The sequence below is a fragment of the Cannabis sativa genome, chromosome X, assembly GCF_029168945.1.
Source record: "Cannabis sativa cultivar Pink pepper isolate KNU-18-1 chromosome X, ASM2916894v1, whole genome shotgun sequence".
Lineage (NCBI taxonomy): Eukaryota > Viridiplantae > Streptophyta > Magnoliopsida > Rosales > Cannabaceae > Cannabis > Cannabis sativa.
In genome coordinates this window covers 80,995,349-81,014,380 of record NC_083610.1, presented here as the reverse complement: position 1 = coordinate 81,014,380, position 19,032 = coordinate 80,995,349, and the positions used below count along the sequence as shown (strand labels likewise).

The window sequence follows — 19,032 nt, the reverse complement described above, 5'->3', positions numbered from 1 at the left end:
CATATTGAACAACCACTAAGGATGGCTAAACAAAACGTGTCATCGTGTCGTATTTCTGTCATATTTTATTTGGTCTGCTTCTATATTTTGTGCCAGTTGTGTCAACCTATTTTTGACTCGTGTCTAATTTTCTCAATCTTAACCCGTAAAAAATCATGTTGTGTTCGTGTTGACTCACTTTGACCCATTTTGCTATTACTAAACCTGGAGTTGTAGAAAAAAAATAATAAACGTAAGTTCCATTAGAAAATTTTTATAAATCTATGTATATTATATAGTATTTTTTATATATTATATAATAAAAATTAAAATTTTATAATATTTTCAATTTCATTTTAAAGAAATTAAATTTAAAATTGTTTAACTCAACATTAAATTACTAAATATATATTTTTACATAGTTATATTATTATTAATCTGTTTTTATTTTAAAAAAATCTTATCAAACGTGTCAATTCGTGTTTAGCGGGTCATTTTGTGTTTAACATGTTTTTATTTCCTGTCAAGTCGCGTCGACCTGTTTTCGACATGCGTCTAATTTTCTCGACCCAAATTCATAAAATTCATATCGTGTTCGTGTGTCGTGTCAAAGTCTGTTTTGCCACCCCTACTAAGCAGTCTGTTTCGATATCAACATCATCCTTTGTCCGACTTCCTTCACATCTAAGGCCTCAACAAACTCAACTTCTACATGTCCCATACCGCAACTAGTAATAGCCGAAAGCAACCTCCCATCAAAGTTACGAGCCACACAACTAAAGCTATAACAACTCAATAGATAAATTAGAAGGTAAATATTATTTTGGACCTTGTGTGTTGTAGAAGTTACCAATTGGACCTTCTGTTTTGTTAAATAACAAAATGGACCCTGTATTTTCTAAAATGATACAAATAGGACCCTGAATTGATTTTTTATCAAAATAAAATTTAATAATAATCCCATCTAAATGTGTTATGACAAAACTGTTTACATTTTTTGTATCTGTTCATGTTAAGAATTGTCTTCAAGTTGGTTATATTAAAAAAAAAAGTTGTCAAAAATTATGCTCAAGGTTCTATTTTTACCATTTTGAAATATACAAGGTCTATTTTATTATTTAACAAATCAAAAGAGTTTAATTAATAACTTTTGTAAAACACATACTCTAAAATGATATTTATCCAAAATTAAAAGTAAGATAAAAAAGAAAAAAGAATATATAAATGGGGTATTTTTTTAAACAAATGTGGTGTCTGTATATGTGAGAAATAATAATAATAATAATAATAATAATAAAAAAAGCTGAGAATCTGAGGCAGAGCCCCCTAAAGCCACAGCCTTTGCCTTTCGACTCAGTCCATACGACAACCAGAAACCTTGAAGATCCGACTCAGCCCCCATCCATGATGATGATGATGGTGAATCGCCTTCTACCCAAGCAGCTCCAGCTCCCTCGACATCTCCTCCTTATCTTAATTCTCTTCCTCCACCAATCACTTGTACTTGCATTCACTTCTAATCCAAACCCAAACGCTTTTCCATCCTCAAACGACACCCTTCTCTTACAGGTACGCGATTTCATCAACCTCCTCTCCTCAGATCTTCTATCTCCATCTCACTTTCCTTCTTATGCTTTTCCAGGATGTCTTGAACCAAATCTCTTCCAAGTTCAGTTGGGAGTTGGAGGACATTAAGGTTTCCAGATTGGATCTTAAGAAGCTTAGGTTTGGGGCTGCTAATCGGTACGGGTTTCGGGTTGGACTCGGCAAGACTCACTTGTCGGCCAATTTCTCCGATGAAGTGGCCTCATGGAAGAAGTTCAGGAATCAGAGGTCTCATCGTTTTGGGTATTTGCTTAATAATATTACTTCTTTGACTGTACTTGACACCTTCAAAGTGGAGGGACCCCTTGAATTGCGGGTCGGTGGTTCTGATAACCCTTCTCTGTTTTTGCCGGTACGCATGAATACCCTTTATTTTGTTGATGTTGAGTTGATTTGCAAGTCTTGATTTTTAACTTTCTTTTTTTCCAGTTGTTTCGTTTCATTTAACATGTTGAAGAATCTCATTTGGACCTGCAAATGTATACATTTAAGATTCTTCCATTCCATACACTTGAAGAAGTACATTAATGACTTTAACATCTTCAATGCTAGTAGTGTCACTATGCTTTGAGATTAGCAAAAGATGTCTTTAAAGTATCTTTATCTTATGATTTACACTACATCAATATCATATCTTTTTCTTTTAATTTCTAATTTGTTCTTCTTGTAAATTGTAAAATGTGTTACTTCATTAATTCTCTTAGGCTTGTTTATAATATTGTTGACCTTTTTGATTTTGGTTTTCAGGTGAACCGTACACATGGTGGCTTTAACCGAATTATAGTCGGTGAAGGCATCACAGTTGAAGTAAGAAAAGCTCGTCAAGTCTCTGCCTTTCATGTATCTAATCTCAGTATACCAGTAAACGGAAGTCATGTGACTGAGAAGAAGAAAAGTGCGTTTTTGCCCATTTGGCACTCATTTTGCAGACCTTTAATGCAGATTCAAGTTTATGGGTCTTCTGAATTAGTTGCATACAGAACTCGAAATCCTTATGCTCACATTGATACCAATTTTATGTCGAAAGAGACGATTGAGTTGTTGGCTGATAAGTGTTATGGCTCTGAGTCTCATATGTACAAGAGGCGAGATTCTCCTATTGATTCTTTGAGTTCTAGAATAGTCATGCTGGAAAAAGTTTTAAGAAGCTACTTTGGTAAACGGCTAAATGGTTTAGTGGGTCTTTTTCGAGGAAATATCAAAGCTTCAGCTCTTATTCGCTTCCAGCTTGAGCTAGAAAAGAATTTAAGAAGCAACCATACTGACAAAGCCAAAGATGGGTGGAGAACAAAACCCAATGTTGAAAGGGTTTTGTTTGAAATAGTGGCAAGAGTTGAAGCAGAGAGGTTGAAGCTCCTTATAGTGAAGGAAGTAGTACCTTTTGCTGTGGCAGATACAGTTGCATGGAGCAATTTGTCCAACATCTCATTTACCAAGTTCCCATCTCCCCTTGTTCCATCCGAGGCTTTAACACTGGATGTTAAATGGTAGGCTTAATCTTCCTTGTAACATATTTTGTCTTTTTTTTCCTTCTTTTTATTCTTCAAATTGGGAAGTTTTATATAGACGAAAGATGAGAGCGAGCCTTGTTCTCTTGTTTGGTGATGATTGTAAAAGGCTTATCTGTACATGTTAGTTGTAAAATAAACTCATATTAGTCACTACTGCCTGTTGTAAATAGGCTAATTTGTTATCAATGAAAGAAAAATTAAAGTATTTACTGTTAGATTGTGATGATTTAAGCTTAGTACGTTTTCTGTGACTACAAGAAATGTCACTTTTACCAGCGCAGTTCGTTACTGTACTGGTAAAAGTAATACCAACGCATTTCGCAAACTGCGCTGGCAAAAATGTCAAAATTTTACCAACGCATATTTGTAGTGGCTAAAATCTAACTTTTACCAGTGTATTTACACGCTGGGAAAAATTATTTTTGCCCGTGCTTTTCATTTTGTGTTGGCAAAAGTTCTAATACCAACGTTGTTTTGCCAATTCCTTTTGCCAACACATCAGAAGTAAACTCTATTTTACCAACGCAATACTAAATTTTTGCCAGCACATTAAGTGGCATTTCTTATACGTAGAATTAATTGTTTGATGAAGAGGCCCAATTAATGGGAATTCTTTGAGTTCCAGGGAAATTGTGCTGATGTGATTGCTGGTCATGTCCAATAATGCTTATCTCTCTTATCTACATGTTTTGCATATAAAATTATTGAAAAAAAGAGTGTATCATTCGAATTTCTAGCACTTGGTTGTCTCACTAGAACAGGGGGATGGATACAACTTAGAAGTTCATTGGTTTTGATATGTTACCCTGAAATTCGAATTGAGAGTATTGTGTAGTTATATGTATAATGTAATTGACTAGGATGGAGTGCATTTTCTTTAAACACACAACTCCAGTGAGTGAATCTCCACAACTGTGAATTGATCATTTATATCAGATCAGAGCTTTGATGATCTCTTGATTCTCTTTCCTCAAGTTTCTGACTTAGATGCATGCAAAGGCAACATTTTTAATCACATGTTGTAACTTCTCAAAACATAATTAAATTTTATATAATCTTGTGTTCAGAAAAGTTATTGTAAGTACTTGCAGTACAAGTCCATATGGTATTTATGTTTATTACATATCAAGGTTTAATTTCCTTCAAGACATCATTTTTCTCGACCACTGGTACTTCCAACTTTTTGTATCTATACCAAGATGCACACAACACATAAACTCCAAAATTCACCACACTCAACCCAGCCAACAGCCAGTAGAAATATTCCAACTTATCCCTGTTGAGATTATTATTGGCTAACCATCCACCACTCACCTTGTTCACAATCTCCACCACAACCGTGCTCAAGTAGTACCCAAAGGCGAAAGAGCACCAAGAGATTGCTGTGCTCAGAGACTTCATTCCTGCCGAGCTTTCAGCGTAGAAGAATTCAAGCAAACCCACCAAAGTAAACATATCCGCTGCTCCAAATATCGCATATTGAAACCCTAGCCAGAGCAAACTTATTGGTAAGGGAGCGAGGCTATCGACCATGCCATGCTCAATGGCAACATTCTTTCTCTTCTTTTCTACTATTCCCGCTACAGTCATAGAAATAGCTGAGAGGACTAGGCCTACTCCTATGCGCTGAAGGTGGCGAATACCTGTGGGAATGCCAGTAATTCTTCGAGCAATGGGGACGAAGATCTTGTCATAAATTGGGATGAGAATGAACATGAAGAGGAGTGGGATGACTGGGATTGAGGCTGCTGGAACTTCAAAGCCATTGATGGTTGTGTCCATTGTGGTGCCTTGTTGAACTGAGAATGTTTGGAGTTGTGCCAAGCATGTGTTCATGAAGACTGTGCTTAGTATAATGGGAAGCATTCTAACTAATATCTTTGTTTCTTCAACTTCAGTAACTGTGCACACTCTCCATTTTCCTGTTATACCATCTGTCCTTATCACTGCTGCTCGGTCCAAGCACCTAATTAATTATAATAAATCAAGCATTAATTAATTAATTAATATGCTTATAAAATTAATCTTAAATAATGATATTGATCTAGTAGTAGTAGTAGTAGTACTTGAATTGGTCTGTTCTTTGAAGGAATTCTTGATGGTTATTTAATATTGCAGCTTCTTTGTCTTCTCCAATCTCATATAGTTCATCTGAATTCTCTGGAATAGGAAGCTTACGATTTTTAATACTAGCCACGAAAACCTGAGACCAATATCAATCAAATTATTAAAACAAAATAAATTAATATATTACTTTATTTATAATAATGGAATAATTAAATATAATGGTTCAAAATGGTTTTCTCTCCAATATCCTTAACTATTTTGGCACCCAAATTTTCAATTTTTTTTTTCTTTTAATTAGAAAGTTGTATTATTCCACAAATGATTTATATAATCTAATAGCACTTCAAGGATTTTCAATTTTTTCATAGTATAGATATGTTGAACTACTTATAAATTTTAAATTTTTTTTAAACAGTTTATAGTTTGAAAAATTAAATTTTCAAATATTTTATTGCAGATAATATTATTATTCTTTTTATTATATTCCTATTTGAATATTATTTTTATCAAGGTTAAGACACACTTTGTATCAAGCATCACATCCACCTATCATGTTATTGGGTTCTGTTAAAATATTGATATATTTTTTGATACCTTATAGTTATGGTGCCAAATAGCAATTACTAAGGAAACTATAAGTGTTAAAATACACCAATAATGCACCACACCATTTAAAGTCAGGGTCAATTTGTATGGTGTGACTATTGCACAGGGCCAAAAAAGGGTCTAATATATATATATATATTTTTTTAAGCTTTTTAGATTTTTTGTAATGAACTCAACTTTTTAAAAGGTTTATAAATTGTCATGATTGGTCACTTCTATCTCAAATCTTAAAATACATTTTCAATTTTATTTTTTAAGAAAAAAAAATCAATTACTGTTTTTTATTATTTTTTTCAATTTTTTTATTTTATTTTTTTTTATTAGAATCAATATTAATTGAAGTTTTGTGGTGTTTTATAAAATATATAACGGTATAATAATATTTAAAAATATTTTTTATAAATTATATTTTTTTTGTAAAGGCCTAATTTTAAAAATTAAAACTGGACTTCAAAATGTTTAAAACAATCTTGTTTAAAATGTTATATTGTTGCTAGTATAATTAAGGCTAATTAGGATTTTTACCCTTTAAATTTTGACATGTATCAAATTATTCCCTTAAATTTTTCTGACAGTTAAAAATTTCCCTTGAGCTATTGAGATTATCGAATTTAAGAACTTTTGTCCAATTTCATTCAATTTTACTAATTTAGTGATTGTTTATGTACTAAATCATACTCCTTAGACTTTAAAATCTATCAAATCATGCCCTGAACTTTCATCCTTGTTAGACTTTCCTTAATAAAATTAAACAAAAATTCTTAAATTCAACAATTTTAATAACTCAGGAAAAAATTTTAACGATTAGAAAAATTCAAGAGGCATGATGATTTGGTACATGTCAAAGTTCGGGAATCAAAAATCCTATTTAGCCTATAATTAAATATCGAATCCCTCCCAATTAGTAACTAAATATCGTTATTCATTTGCAAGAAGACAACTCAAGGCAATACTTAGTGGCCTTAACTAATAGAAATGCTCATATACTAAGTAGTGGGTACTTACTCTTATAAAACGGAGGAGTGGGCTTCCTTTGGGAACGTTATGGCGATACAAAGATTTGCCGAAAGTAAGAGAAAGAAGGGCAAAGAAGACAGCTACAAGGCAAACAGCAAAGCCACGATCCCATCCCTTATTGGTGCTTATCCAAACCACCACCGTTACACCAAAGATTGCTCCAATGGTGAGGCTGAACAAGAACCAGTTGAAGAAACTCGACAATTGACTCGACTCCTTTGGATCCCTCTCATCGAACTGGTCAGCACCCAATGATGGGAGTGCTGCTTTGATTCCTCCAGTCCCCAGAGCAACAAGGTAGAGCCCCACGTATAGGATTGAGGCCTCTCCTGTGGTTGCTTCTACGCATTGGTGATTAATATTATCTACGCATTTTGGGGGCCTTAGTTCACTTCGATGGGCTTGCACCAGTAAAAGTGTATATCCCTGTAAATATTATTATTATTATTATAATTTTATTTTTAAATTAATTAATATCTATTATATTACGATGATAACAACAAATTCAGTATGTATAATTAATAAAATTGATTTAACATGCATGCTCATTGCTTAATTATCTCATAAACTTATAATTAATTAAGTGCCGTACATTCTGTATTACTCGATGGTTTTATTGCTATTGTTTAATTATGATGTAATATTGGCTCTGTTTGTAAGCCCTTGTTTGATTAATTAAGAATATATATATATTTATTTATATATATATATACGTGGAGAGCTATAAATACGGTTCATTGTTATTTTTTAGAATATTTTATTAAAAATTAATTTTCGTAGTGATATAAAATATGTACTAAATTCAAGTTAAAAATTATATAAAATTTAGTACAAAAAATAGTATGTGTTAAATTTTAGTTCATAATAAATACTATATTTTTTAATTACATAATTGTCACTCATTAATATTATGCATTAATTAAAAAAAAGTTTTTATATTTATAAGTTATTAAAATAATATAAATAAAATTAATTATTTTTTATATTTTCAATTGAGGATTAATGATTTACTTTTATAATTAATTTACATTTTGTATATAGCACAAATATAAAAATAAACCAAATATAATTTTATAATATATTTTGAGCCAAATTTAATCTAAAATATAGATACACAAGATGTCTAATATATAATAATTAAGTTTTATATGTACATATAATTAAATAAAGGGGAAAGGAAGATATTTTAATTATAGTTGTTTCACATGGGTGATGCATATATATATTATATAAAATCAGTGTGGAACTATATATGAGTGGTTTTATCATGGTCAATTATTATATTGTAGCAAATCCCATTATATTATCTTCCAAGTTCATCACCACTAATTATGGTCAACGGTACATATTCCATGCATTCAAAGTTAATTAATTAATGATAATAATAAATGTTTTTAATTAGTCTCTATATTTATATATTTTAACATGTTAATAGTAATTAATGATGATGATGATCACTGCTTATACTTATTACATTCCCATATATATATATATTCTGGTGATTAAACATATATATATATATATAAATAGTACGTACCAGCAATTCGAAGGAGGCGAAGATGAGACAAGTTTTGAATCTGGTTAAATATGTATCACATATGAATCCACCTACGAGTGCCAACAGAAAAGAAGTTCCCATAAAATTGGTGAGCATGGTTGATGATTTCGTCAAGCTGTAATTCATGTAACCATAGAAGTAAGTCACTAAGCTTACTGCTATGGCAATGAACGCCATGTTCTCCAAACCCTCCGTTGCTATAATAATTGATCATCATCACCACGTACAAATTAATTATAATCGATCATCATGAGAAATTAAATTAATTATTAATAAAGCTCTGCATAGATTAATTATTACCATATACAAATAGTGCAGCTCTATTTCCTCCTTGCTTTTTACTTATTAATGCTTTGTTCTTATTCGTCTCATCATTATTGGATGATTTAGAGCCAACTTCAAAATCTCTACTGTTCATCGTCTCCTGCTCATCCACACAAAGTATTATATAAAGAATATATACATATATATGATTAATAATTAGAATGAGAAACACATTACTACTATACTACTAGCTAATAATACTAACCATTAATGATAATTCTTAGGAGAATGGGAAAAGGGTGATCAACAATATTGTTATATATATAATATTATGAGTTAATTTGATGGGATATATATCATGTATATATATACTTTTATTTATATAGACGATATTTGAGTAGTAGTACTCATCCCACATACAGCCAATGATTAGAAAATGGAATCAATAAGAAGCATCTCCGCCCACATTTATAATATATTAAGCAAATAATGAGATTAAGAAAACAAAAGGTTTTTACCTACCATATTAATTTCAACTCTAAGGTGACTAAATACATTTGCTACACCAAATTTTTATTATTAATATATATAATATATACAAATTTTCCAACTACTATAATATGTGTACTGTATGTTTTATTGGTAGGTAAATTATTACTGTTATATAAATTATAAGTTATTAGTTTGACAGCTTTATTTATATATATATATATGGTATTATTGGCTAACTATATATCAATTATTTTTATTATTCAAAAAAAAAAATATTTTTAGTAGTTAAAGTAAAATTATTTTTAGTATCTTTCAAAAAAAAAAAAAATTAATTTTAGTAGAAAAAAATAACACTTTATTATATTAATTGTAAAATAGAGCTCCTTAATTTGTTGAAAAGTACTAATCATATTATTATTTATTATGTATCTTTAATTGAATCTAATATGCCATTATTTAATATATGCTTAATATTATATATTTATATATAGTATTAATTATGGGTTTTATTTAAAAATTAATTTGTGATAAATGGAATAGTCTATTTTATTATATATGATTCAATATATTTTACCATTTATCGTGTATAATTATGGTAGGTTTAAAAAATAATTCTAGTGGTGATTTTTTCGAGTTTGTTTGGGGATCTTTCTTGTAATAGTTAATGCATTTTTAATTTAGTTTTTTTTTTGAAAAAAAAAAACATTTTTAATTTAGTTTAAGAACTGGTTCTTTATACATCCTGTTATATATTCCAATAATTTTAATATTTAGGTACTTGTGATCCCAATTAAGCTATATATGGTTTGATGGTAACGTCAAATATTACAAAAATGAGATTGTTTCTTGTCTCATTCAACTTGGCATCACTTGTAGTTGAAAATATTAGAATAATTAATATTTCTCATTTTAACAAATACACAACTTTTTTGAGATAGTGATCATTAAGTTCATAGCAATTTATTATTATTATTATTATTATTATTATTATTATTGACACACTAACAACCTTTGTCTATCCCATTTTCCAATTTTCCTTCACCACATTACTAAAGGCTTCAAAGCATTTATTAAGCTCCTATTTTTATAGTTAGAGCTGGCCCACTACACTAATAAGTAATTACAGTGTCATAATTAATGTTAATTATATTAATTAGTGATGAAATATTGGGGCCCATGATTAAAAGAATACCCTATACCTAGCTATATATCGTTGACAAGACAATGTTTACAAGATCATCCATCATCACTACATGCTAATTAAAGAAATAAAATAATTGATTAACTAATTAAGTAATTTGAAATATGAAATGATAATTGGGATTGAATACTAGGGGAGCATAATGGTCAAGTTTTGGGATCACTACAAAAAATTAGAATTTTAGTCGCAACAAAAATTAAAGACTTATTTATACAATTTCTAATTATATATGTTTTGATAAGTTGGTTTCTAAATATATATATTTATATATATATTTTTTTTTTTGAATAAACTAGTTTCCAAACTATATAAATTTTTGCAAGTTGATCACCAAATTTTATATTTTGATAAATTAGTCCCCAAACTTTTCTTTCTTTAGCAATATTAAGTTCCACTATTAAATATTGACATTTTTATTATTTATTTTACATACTTTAATTTATTTTTTGTGTTAAATTCAAATAATTTTATTTTTTAAAAAATTTTAATACTTTGATAAAAATAATTATATTAATATTTTTATTTATTATATTAATATTAATATTTTAATACTTTAATTTATTATATTCATATTAATAATAAGAAAAAAAAAAGTATAAATACTAACATACACATATGAAGGCTTGAGAGAATTTTAATCCCTTATATTTTTATATTTTATATATATTTTATTGTTGATTTATGAATATGCGGTATTATAATTTTAATAATTTTTTTTAATTGTATATATATTTATAAATTATTTAAATTTTACATCAATGATGGCATAATTTCATGATCGCTGCGGAACATAAATTAAAAATAAAATTTACTTTGATAGTTTATAAAGAAAAATATTATTATTTAAGCCTTTCCAATTATTTTTTTAAAAAAAATAAATGAAAAATAATTATTAAATATATGTACATGGGACTGTGAGAGAGTAGAATTAATTTCAAATGGTGAAGACGGCAAAATGGCGTCACACTGTTTGGGTTCATTAATTAATGGAGAGAAAAGTAAAGTAATATAATTAGCAAGTTGGCTAAATATATACTTATATTAAATTAAATCATTAATAATTCTAAACAACATATATAGGTAATAAAATTAGAACAATTATAAACATACATGGTTGGTTAAAGGGACTTATCATCTATTACGTATATTACATATATACATGTAATATTGGAAAATAACAAAAAATAAGAAAGAGTTTAATTAATTAATTAATTAATCTTCTATATATATATATATATGCTTTGTCCTTTAATAATATTCTTAGTAGAAGCTAATTACGTACGAAAACATAAACATACATAATTATCTTAATTATTCTAATGCATATGTGTTGAATAAATTTGTTTGCCTTGTGATATTTCTTTGACTATTTTTTTTTTTTGTGCAAATATAAAAAGTCTGCATTTGTCATATATAGGAGAACTATTTACAAAGCACTCTCCCTTAGAATTAGATTCCTTTCCATTTGAGCAGGCTTGGTTGGGCTCTCTTAAACTTAATTAAATGATGACTTCAACTTTTGACATTACTTAATTATGTTCTTTAAAATATAAGGTTTGTTTAAAAAATTTCTTAAAATATAATAGTTACATATACTTATGTTATTTTTATTAAGTTTTGTTTCTTAATTTTACCGTTAAAAGTTAGTATGTTTATCCCTGAATTTTGACTAATACAAAATTTTACTTTTTTTTATTAAAAAAATAATTTTAAAAATTATAATATTCTATTAATTCTAAAAAAATTAAAAAAAATATTAAAAATTTGATAAAAATATTAAATTATTAAAAAAATATTTAGTTTACTTAAAAAACCTAAATTATTCAAAAATTAATATTTCTAAACTTTATTTTATTTATGAATAGATATCTTAAAAAATCAAACTAAAATTATTGAAAATTTAATAAATAATTTAAACAAACTAAGATTTTGTGAAGAAAAAATCAAGCTTATTTATATTTGTATCATATCTTAAAAAATAAAGAAAAATAATTAGAAATTCAATAAAAATATAAAACTATTTTTTTAAAAAAAAAAAGTTAGAAATTAAACAAATAAATGATTATGTTTATTTAAAAAAATTTAAATTTTTGGAGAAAAAATTAGGAGTATTCATAAAACTGCTCACATCACATTACACCCCATAAAAATGTGGTTTGACACACATCACGGTGTGGTTGTGATTTGTATTTTTACCAAGTTGCGCAATTTGGCTTGGTTTGACATTCATAATAAAATAATAAATAGTAAATAGGTTAATTATCCCTCAAGAACAGGAAAATAACTTATATTTCTCCCCTATTTTCGTAGGTTGTTGAAGCCTAAATCGTAGCTTGGCTTGTTGTCCTAGATGAAGGCTGCGCACCAAGCGTCTGCCAGGTGCAGGTTGGGGTCTGGTGTATAAAGTGCCTACCAAGGTTTGGCCGGCCATGTGCTTGTTAGGGTCTGGCCGACCATGTGTCTGCCAGGGTCTACAGGCTGCACATTAAGTGCCTGTCAACATTGGCATGATTTGATCATGAACATCAAATCAACAATTTTTTTAAAAAAATTAATTAATAGGGCAAGCAAAATGACAAGTGACAGTATAAACAGTATAACTGTACAGTACTTTTGTAATTTCTATCGTGTAATAGTATAAGGGTAATAAAATGATAAAATACAGTCTACCATGTAAAAGTTCTCAAAAAAAAAAAATGGATTGAATTAGATGCCCACCCAATATAATTGTACGGTGGTTTTTCTTAAAAAAAAAACGTAGAGGTGTTTGGAAAATAATTGGCATCCGAAATTAACTAGGAAAGAAACAAAAATTGAACGACATTAATACACAACAACGACAGAATAAGGACTGATGATAATAATAAAACGACATTAGATGCCTGTCAACATGGATACTCAGGTACATTAAAGGCACACTAAACCTGGGAATAATCTACAACAACCAAACAAAAGTTGCTGAAGAAGTTGCAGGATATGTTGACAGTGACTATGCTGCCAACATAGACACTAGAAGATCTCTAACTGGATTGGTGTTCACTGTTTTTGGCAGTTAGCTGGAAATCTAACCTGCGAAAGGTAGTTGCTTTTTCAACAACAGAGGTAGAGTACATGGTAGCTGCTGAAGCATTCAAAGAAGCACTTTGGTTGAAAGGTTTGACAGCAAAACTTGGCTTAAACTCCAGCAACATAACCATATACTGTGATAATCAAAGTGCTCTCCACTTGATTAAAAATCCTATGCTACATGAGTGTTCTAAACATATAGACATAAAGTTTCACTTTATTAGAGAATTTGTAGCTAAAGGAGAGGTTCAAGCCAAGAAAATCAGCACAGATGATAACCCTGCTGATATGTTGACAAAAAGTGTCAACTTAACCAAGCTTAAACATTGCTTAAGTCTACTCAACATCTGCAAGTGCATATTTCTACCTTATGTTCAAATCTGCTACACACATCATATTCTTCCTAAAACCTAAAATGACTAAACTAAGGTGGATTTGTGGTGTTTAGTTCAGCCATTTTATGTTTTATCTTTTACTGATGTGTCACCAACTGTTTTGACAGTTGGTGCCTGAGTTAGTTAGCTCAACAAACAGCTAACTTTGCATACTATAAATGGACCTTGTAACACACATTTTTAGTCATGTTGTAAATTCAGTTTTAGTAAGAAAGAGAGTGAAAAGGAGGGATGTATAAGGGAACTAAGTGTTGCTGATCTTGGTTCCCCATTGGTGAGATTCATTGTAATTTCTTCTCATTCTTTTTTCTTTGTATTCAACACTCTTGTACTGGTTTTCAACATCAATAAAGGTCTATGTTTATCAACTCTTGGTATTAATTTTTTCTCTTTGGATTGTTCTTTAAGTTGATGGTTTTTATCAGCACAGTTTATGATTAAATTGTGTTGGTTAGTTTGCTTGATTTTGGTTGCTGCATTGTGTTCTTGAGAATGATCTATTCACTACACAACAAGGCAAATGTCTTGTTATTTTTCTGTTACTTTGTAGATGTCTTTTTGTTGTTTTTTTTAGTTGTTTTCATATTGTTGGTAATATGTTCTATAGTTAATTTTTAGTTATCTTACTGAAATAAAGTATTTTTGTAATTTTTGAAGCATTAAAATTGTATTTTTAAAAACTTAGTACAGTAAAAAAGTAAAAACAAAAGCATGACAGTAAAAATTTAAAAATAAAAAAAAGATAAGTATTTTTATAAGAACCCTAATTATTATTTGTATATCCACAACATTGGTTGGTCCAATCAAGATGGCCCAAATTTATTAATGTGATAAGGGAATCGTAGAACAAAATAAGTAATAGAAAGCTAAAATATAATTCAATAAAATAGTTTTCTCAACTATATTATTTTCTCCTTACCAAAATAAAATAATAATTTTTTATTCCAATATCTCAAATTGACATCCGAGTGAATAGTTATTTTACAAAAGTTAATCAAATTGCAACGCATATCATCGTTAATGCATCATTTACACATAATTGTTAGCCAAAAATCATGCTTTCATGGTATCATCGCAACAACACCATAGTTAATGAGTCGTTTTACTATTTCTTTTGGCCAAAAATTATATTTTCATAGAACCATTGCAAACTGATCGCTAAATTTTTGTTAAAGCATCTCTAAGTTTAAATTTCTACAAATTAATTTTCAAAGTTTTACATATGTAAAAAATGGGAGCAAAGCTTATAAATCATACATATATGAATGTGTTCTGAACTTTTAAATTAGTGGTTAATGTCTATTTAAAGAGTTACACTAACTAGCTAGTATAATAAAACGACCACTCTGTTTTGGCCACACTTACAAACTACTTATTTATACAAGTGAAGATGGCACAAAACAAGTACACATTAATAAAAACATGACTAAACAAAACTTATTAATTATTATTACTATTATTTCGATTATTATATCATAATTAAGGCCTTAATTTCCTAGGGGAATTAATTAAGTAGAAGCATCATCTTTCTTGATCATTTCCACATTCTTATACTTGTACCAAGATGCACACATGACATAAACCCCAAAATTTACAACACTCAACCCTGCCAACAACCAGTAAAAGTTTTCCAACTTATCCCTATTTAGATTATTGTTTGCTAACCAACCCCCACTAACCTTGTTCACAATCTCCACCACCACAGAGCTCAAGTAGTACCCGAAAGCCAACGAGCACCACGAGATGGCGGTGCTCAGCGCCTTCATTCCCGCCGAGCTCTCAGCATAGAAGAATTCCAACATCCCCACCAGGGTAAACATGTCAGCCGCCCCAAATATAGCGTATTGGTAACCAAGCCAGAAAACACTTATGGGCAAGGCATCTTGGCTATCGACCATGTCATGCTGAATCGCGACGTTTCTGCGCTTCTTTTCTACAAACCCGGCAACTGTCATGGAGATAGCTGAGAGAACTAAGCCAATACCAATGCGCTGGAGGTGGCTAATGCCGGTGGGAATACCCGTAACTCTTCTTGCTATTGGGACAAAGACTCTGTCGTATAATGGGATGAGAATGAACATAAAGAGCAAAGGAATGGCTGGGACTGAGGGTCCGGGGATTTCGAAGCCAATGAAATCTCTGTCCATTGTTACGCTCTGTTGGACTGAGAAGGTTTGGAGTTGTGCTAAGCATGTGTTCATGAAGATTGTGGTTAGTATGATTGGTAGCATCCGTATTAGGATCTTTGTCTCTTCCACTTCAGTTACTGTACACACTCTCCATTCTGATCCTGAATTACTACCATCATTATCATCATCTTCTGTTCTTCTTATCACAGCTGCTCTGTCCAAGAACCTAGCTTATCAAACAAACATTAACATGTCATGTTATCACAAAAACATTACATTTTTTTTTTATTTTCAATGTTAAATTTGAAACTCTTACTAAAAAAATTGTTTACTTGAATTGGTCTGTTCTTTGAAGGATTTCATGATGTAAGTTATCATCTTCTTTGTCCTGATAAATCTCATGTAATTCATCTGCATTTTCTGGAATGGGAAGTTTTCGATTTCGAAAAGAGGCCACGAAAACCTGATCATTCAATAAAATGTGATTATACACAATGATGTTTGGGGCAATAAAAAAATATATAAATATTATTTTGAACCTATATTTTTGTTAAAATTACTGATTGGACCTCTATTTTAATAAATTATAATTCAAACCTTAGAATTGACCCAAGTTCAAGCTTGGATTAAGATAAGTTAAGCTCGTGACTAGGTCCACCTAAATCGAGAACTCAAAGCATTTATAGATGTATATATGAACCCTTATAGAAAAAAATAGTTGAGTGATGCAAATGCTCATTTTTTAAATTTTATTTGTGGTTTTCACAAAAATATTAAATTTTGGATAAAAATTTATAATTTTACTGCCATGAAAATTTTTAAATTATAAATTTTTACAAAAATATTATTTTTTGATAAAACAACCGTAAAATACTAAACAGAATATTTAAAAATAACAGTAGAACAACTAAAAAACAACGATGGAACAACACATGAAACTTAACACAACACACAATATTTTTGAAAAAAAATTCTGTCTCATAGTAAAAAAGAAAGAAAAATTAAAAAATTCAATATGTACAGTAAAAATGTTATTTTATTTTAATTTTTTTTAGGCCCAATTGAGTTAGGACTGACTCTGAGTTGACCTAAATGTGTTATAACCACAAGTGTTATAACACACGATAGCCAATTAGTAACAACTTTGTCCAATAATACAGTAGACAAAAATTGAGCTCAGTTATTATTTTGTAACATTTTAAAAAAATATAAATTTAATTTATTATTTAATAAAATAAAAAATTTGATGGGTAACTTTTTTGTAAATACTAAATATTATTTATCCTTAAAAGAATATAAATTACTTAATTAAATTACCCTTAGAAAACGAAGGAGTGGGCTTCCTTTTGGAAGGTTATTCCGATAGAAGGGGTTGCCCAAAGAAATGAAAAAGATGGAAAGTAAAAGAGCTATAGCGCAAACGGCAAAGGCCCAATCCCAGCCCTTATCTGTGCTTATCCATACAACCAAAGTGACACCCAAGATTGAACCAATGGTAAGGCTGAAAATGAACCAGTTAAAGTAAGTAGACAACTGCTTAGCTTTTTTTGGGTCAAACTGGTCAGCACCTAAAGCTGGGAGAGCTGCTTTGACTCCACCTGTTCCAAGGGCCATAAGATACAGCCCTGTGTATAGGATTGCTGCTTCCCCTGCTGATGCACCTTCGCATTGGTGTGTTATGCTTAGGCACTTTGGTGGTCTTAGATCCGAACGGTGGGCTTGCACTAGCAGAACTATATATCCCTAATTATCAAACATATAATATTATTAATTAATTAATTATTAGTTACCGTTAATTTCCTGTTACAACCTCTTAGTTAATCTCTACGTCCGAAAACATATGTTAGAATATTTTTTTTTCAAATTTTATTTACGAGAGTATTCATTATGCTTACAATATCATCCCTATAAATTTTTGAAAAATTTCGAATAGTTTACCGTGCCGAAAATACGTTTTAAGTTTTTAAAACACGCGTGGTAGATTGAAATATCAGGAACTCTCTTTTCAGTATTGTAACTATTCGGAATTTTTCAAAAATTTACAGGAATGATACTGTAACTATAACAAATACCACTATGAAAAAAATATTTCAACATGTGATTTCGAACGTGATGGTTGACTATGAGGTTGTAATAGGAGGTTGTAATTAACATTTCTCACGATGTATTATTATGTACCATTAATTCAATTGAAGCGAAAATAAGAGTGGTTGCAAATCTGGTTAAATAGGTGTCAGATATAAAACCGCCGAGGAGGGAGAGTAAAGTGGCAGTTCCTAAGAGATTGGTGAGCATGGTCGACGATTTTGTTAAGCTGTAATTCATGTAGCTGAAGAAATATATCACCAGGCTTGCTGAGTTTGATATAAACGCCATGCTTTCCAGTCCTTCCATTACTATATACATTTATATATATATGTATGTAACATATTATATGTATGTATACACAATCAATTAATTAATCAATAATATTCATATGCATGATACTTACTATATACAAAAAATGCAGCTCTGTTTCCTCCTCGTTTGCCACCACCACTTTGATCAAAGTCTCTGCTCATGACCTCCTGCCATATTATGATGGTGAATGAAACATTAATTAACTCATTGTGTAATATAATAAACACCAAGGCTAGATTAAATATCATATACACATATATAAGTACCATATTCATGTATAGTACTGTTTCAAAGGCACCGAGGTGCACGCCTGACTCGCTTCACCTTAAGGCGAAACTCTCTTGGAATCAAAATATATTTAAAGAAAAATTGTGGTTGTGGTCTGAGAAAGACTTTAATGTAAACGTACTACTCGGGTAACTATTATAGTTCAATGTAACTAATATGTACCACTTCAACTTTAAATAATAACTAATAGCTAGTACCAGTTCTTCTAATAAAAATCAAGGTAAAAGAAAAATAGTTTAAATTATGTTATGTTCATGTATTAATTGTTTTAGGGTGGTTAAACATAAATGCAGAATGCCAACCCACTCTCTTTTAGACTATATATATATATATATACTAGTTAGCAACCACGTGCGAGGCACGTTATAGAATGTTATTGATTGGCAACTTGTTAATTATAAAGACAACTCTTATAAATGTGGTACCTAAATACATTTTACCACTTGTTTATAAA

General features: G+C 29.9%; 3 protein-coding genes across 3 annotated transcripts; 1 reads left to right on the top strand and 2 right to left on the bottom strand.

Moving 5' to 3' along the window:
- Positions 1 to 1,227: 1,227 nt before the first annotated feature.
- On the top strand, positions 1,228 to 3,292 carry LOC115699895 (protein TUNICAMYCIN INDUCED 1). Its single transcript, XM_030627439.2, has 3 exons — positions 1,228 to 1,548; positions 1,622 to 1,936; positions 2,332 to 3,292. Exons 1-3 carry the CDS (start codon positions 1,384 to 1,386, stop codon positions 3,073 to 3,075), a joined length of 1,224 nt encoding a protein of 407 aa, XP_030483299.1. The 5' UTR covers positions 1,228 to 1,383; the 3' UTR covers positions 3,076 to 3,292.
- Positions 3,293 to 4,047: 755 nt separating this feature from the next.
- LOC115699885 (protein NRT1/ PTR FAMILY 4.5) lies at positions 4,048 to 9,139 on the bottom strand. The gene is made up of 6 exons (XM_030627428.2): positions 8,873 to 9,139; positions 8,644 to 8,767; positions 8,323 to 8,540; positions 6,774 to 7,211; positions 5,162 to 5,298; positions 4,048 to 5,061 (listed from the first exon to the last, which is right to left on the bottom strand). Exons 1-6 carry the CDS (start codon positions 8,873 to 8,875, stop codon positions 4,221 to 4,223), a joined length of 1,761 nt encoding a protein of 586 aa, XP_030483288.1. The 5' UTR covers positions 8,876 to 9,139; the 3' UTR covers positions 4,048 to 4,220.
- Positions 9,140 to 15,076: 5,937 nt separating this feature from the next.
- Positions 15,077 to 18,722, bottom strand: LOC115699876 (protein NRT1/ PTR FAMILY 4.5). The gene is made up of 6 exons (XM_030627422.2): positions 18,557 to 18,722; positions 18,382 to 18,457; positions 18,069 to 18,286; positions 17,208 to 17,633; positions 16,223 to 16,353; positions 15,077 to 16,116 (listed from the first exon to the last, which is right to left on the bottom strand). Exons 1-6 carry the CDS (start codon positions 18,563 to 18,565, stop codon positions 15,270 to 15,272), a joined length of 1,707 nt encoding a protein of 568 aa, XP_030483282.1. The 5' UTR covers positions 18,566 to 18,722; the 3' UTR covers positions 15,077 to 15,269.
- Between the last annotated feature and the right edge of the window lie 310 nt (positions 18,723 to 19,032).

Excerpts from the sequence above, each read along its gene's own strand:
- LOC115699895 (XM_030627439.2), top strand. The coding sequence starts at position 1,384 with ATGATGATGATGATGGTGAATCGCCTTCTACCCAAGCAGCTCCAGCTC. Across the intron at positions 1,549-1,621 it reads ACGACACCCTTCTCTTACAG|GATGTCTTGAACCAAATCTC; the intron begins GTACGCGATTTC and ends ATGCTTTTCCAG. Across the intron at positions 1,937-2,331 it reads ACCCTTCTCTGTTTTTGCCG|GTGAACCGTACACATGGTGG; the intron begins GTACGCATGAAT and ends TTTGGTTTTCAG.
- LOC115699885 (XM_030627428.2), bottom strand. Across the intron at positions 7,212-8,322 it reads TCGCCTCCTTCGAATTGCTG|GGATATACACTTTTACTGGT; the intron begins GTACGTACTATT and ends TAATATTTACAG. Across the intron at positions 5,299-6,773 it reads CACTCCTCCGTTTTATAAGA|GTTTTCGTGGCTAGTATTAA; the intron begins GTAAGTACCCAC and ends TATTGGTCTCAG.
- LOC115699876 (XM_030627422.2), bottom strand. Across the intron at positions 17,634-18,068 it reads TCGCTTCAATTGAATTAATG|GGATATATAGTTCTGCTAGT; the intron begins GTACATAATAAT and ends TTTGATAATTAG. Across the intron at positions 16,354-17,207 it reads CACTCCTTCGTTTTCTAAGG|GTTTTCGTGGCCTCTTTTCG; the intron begins GTAATTTAATTA and ends TTGAATGATCAG.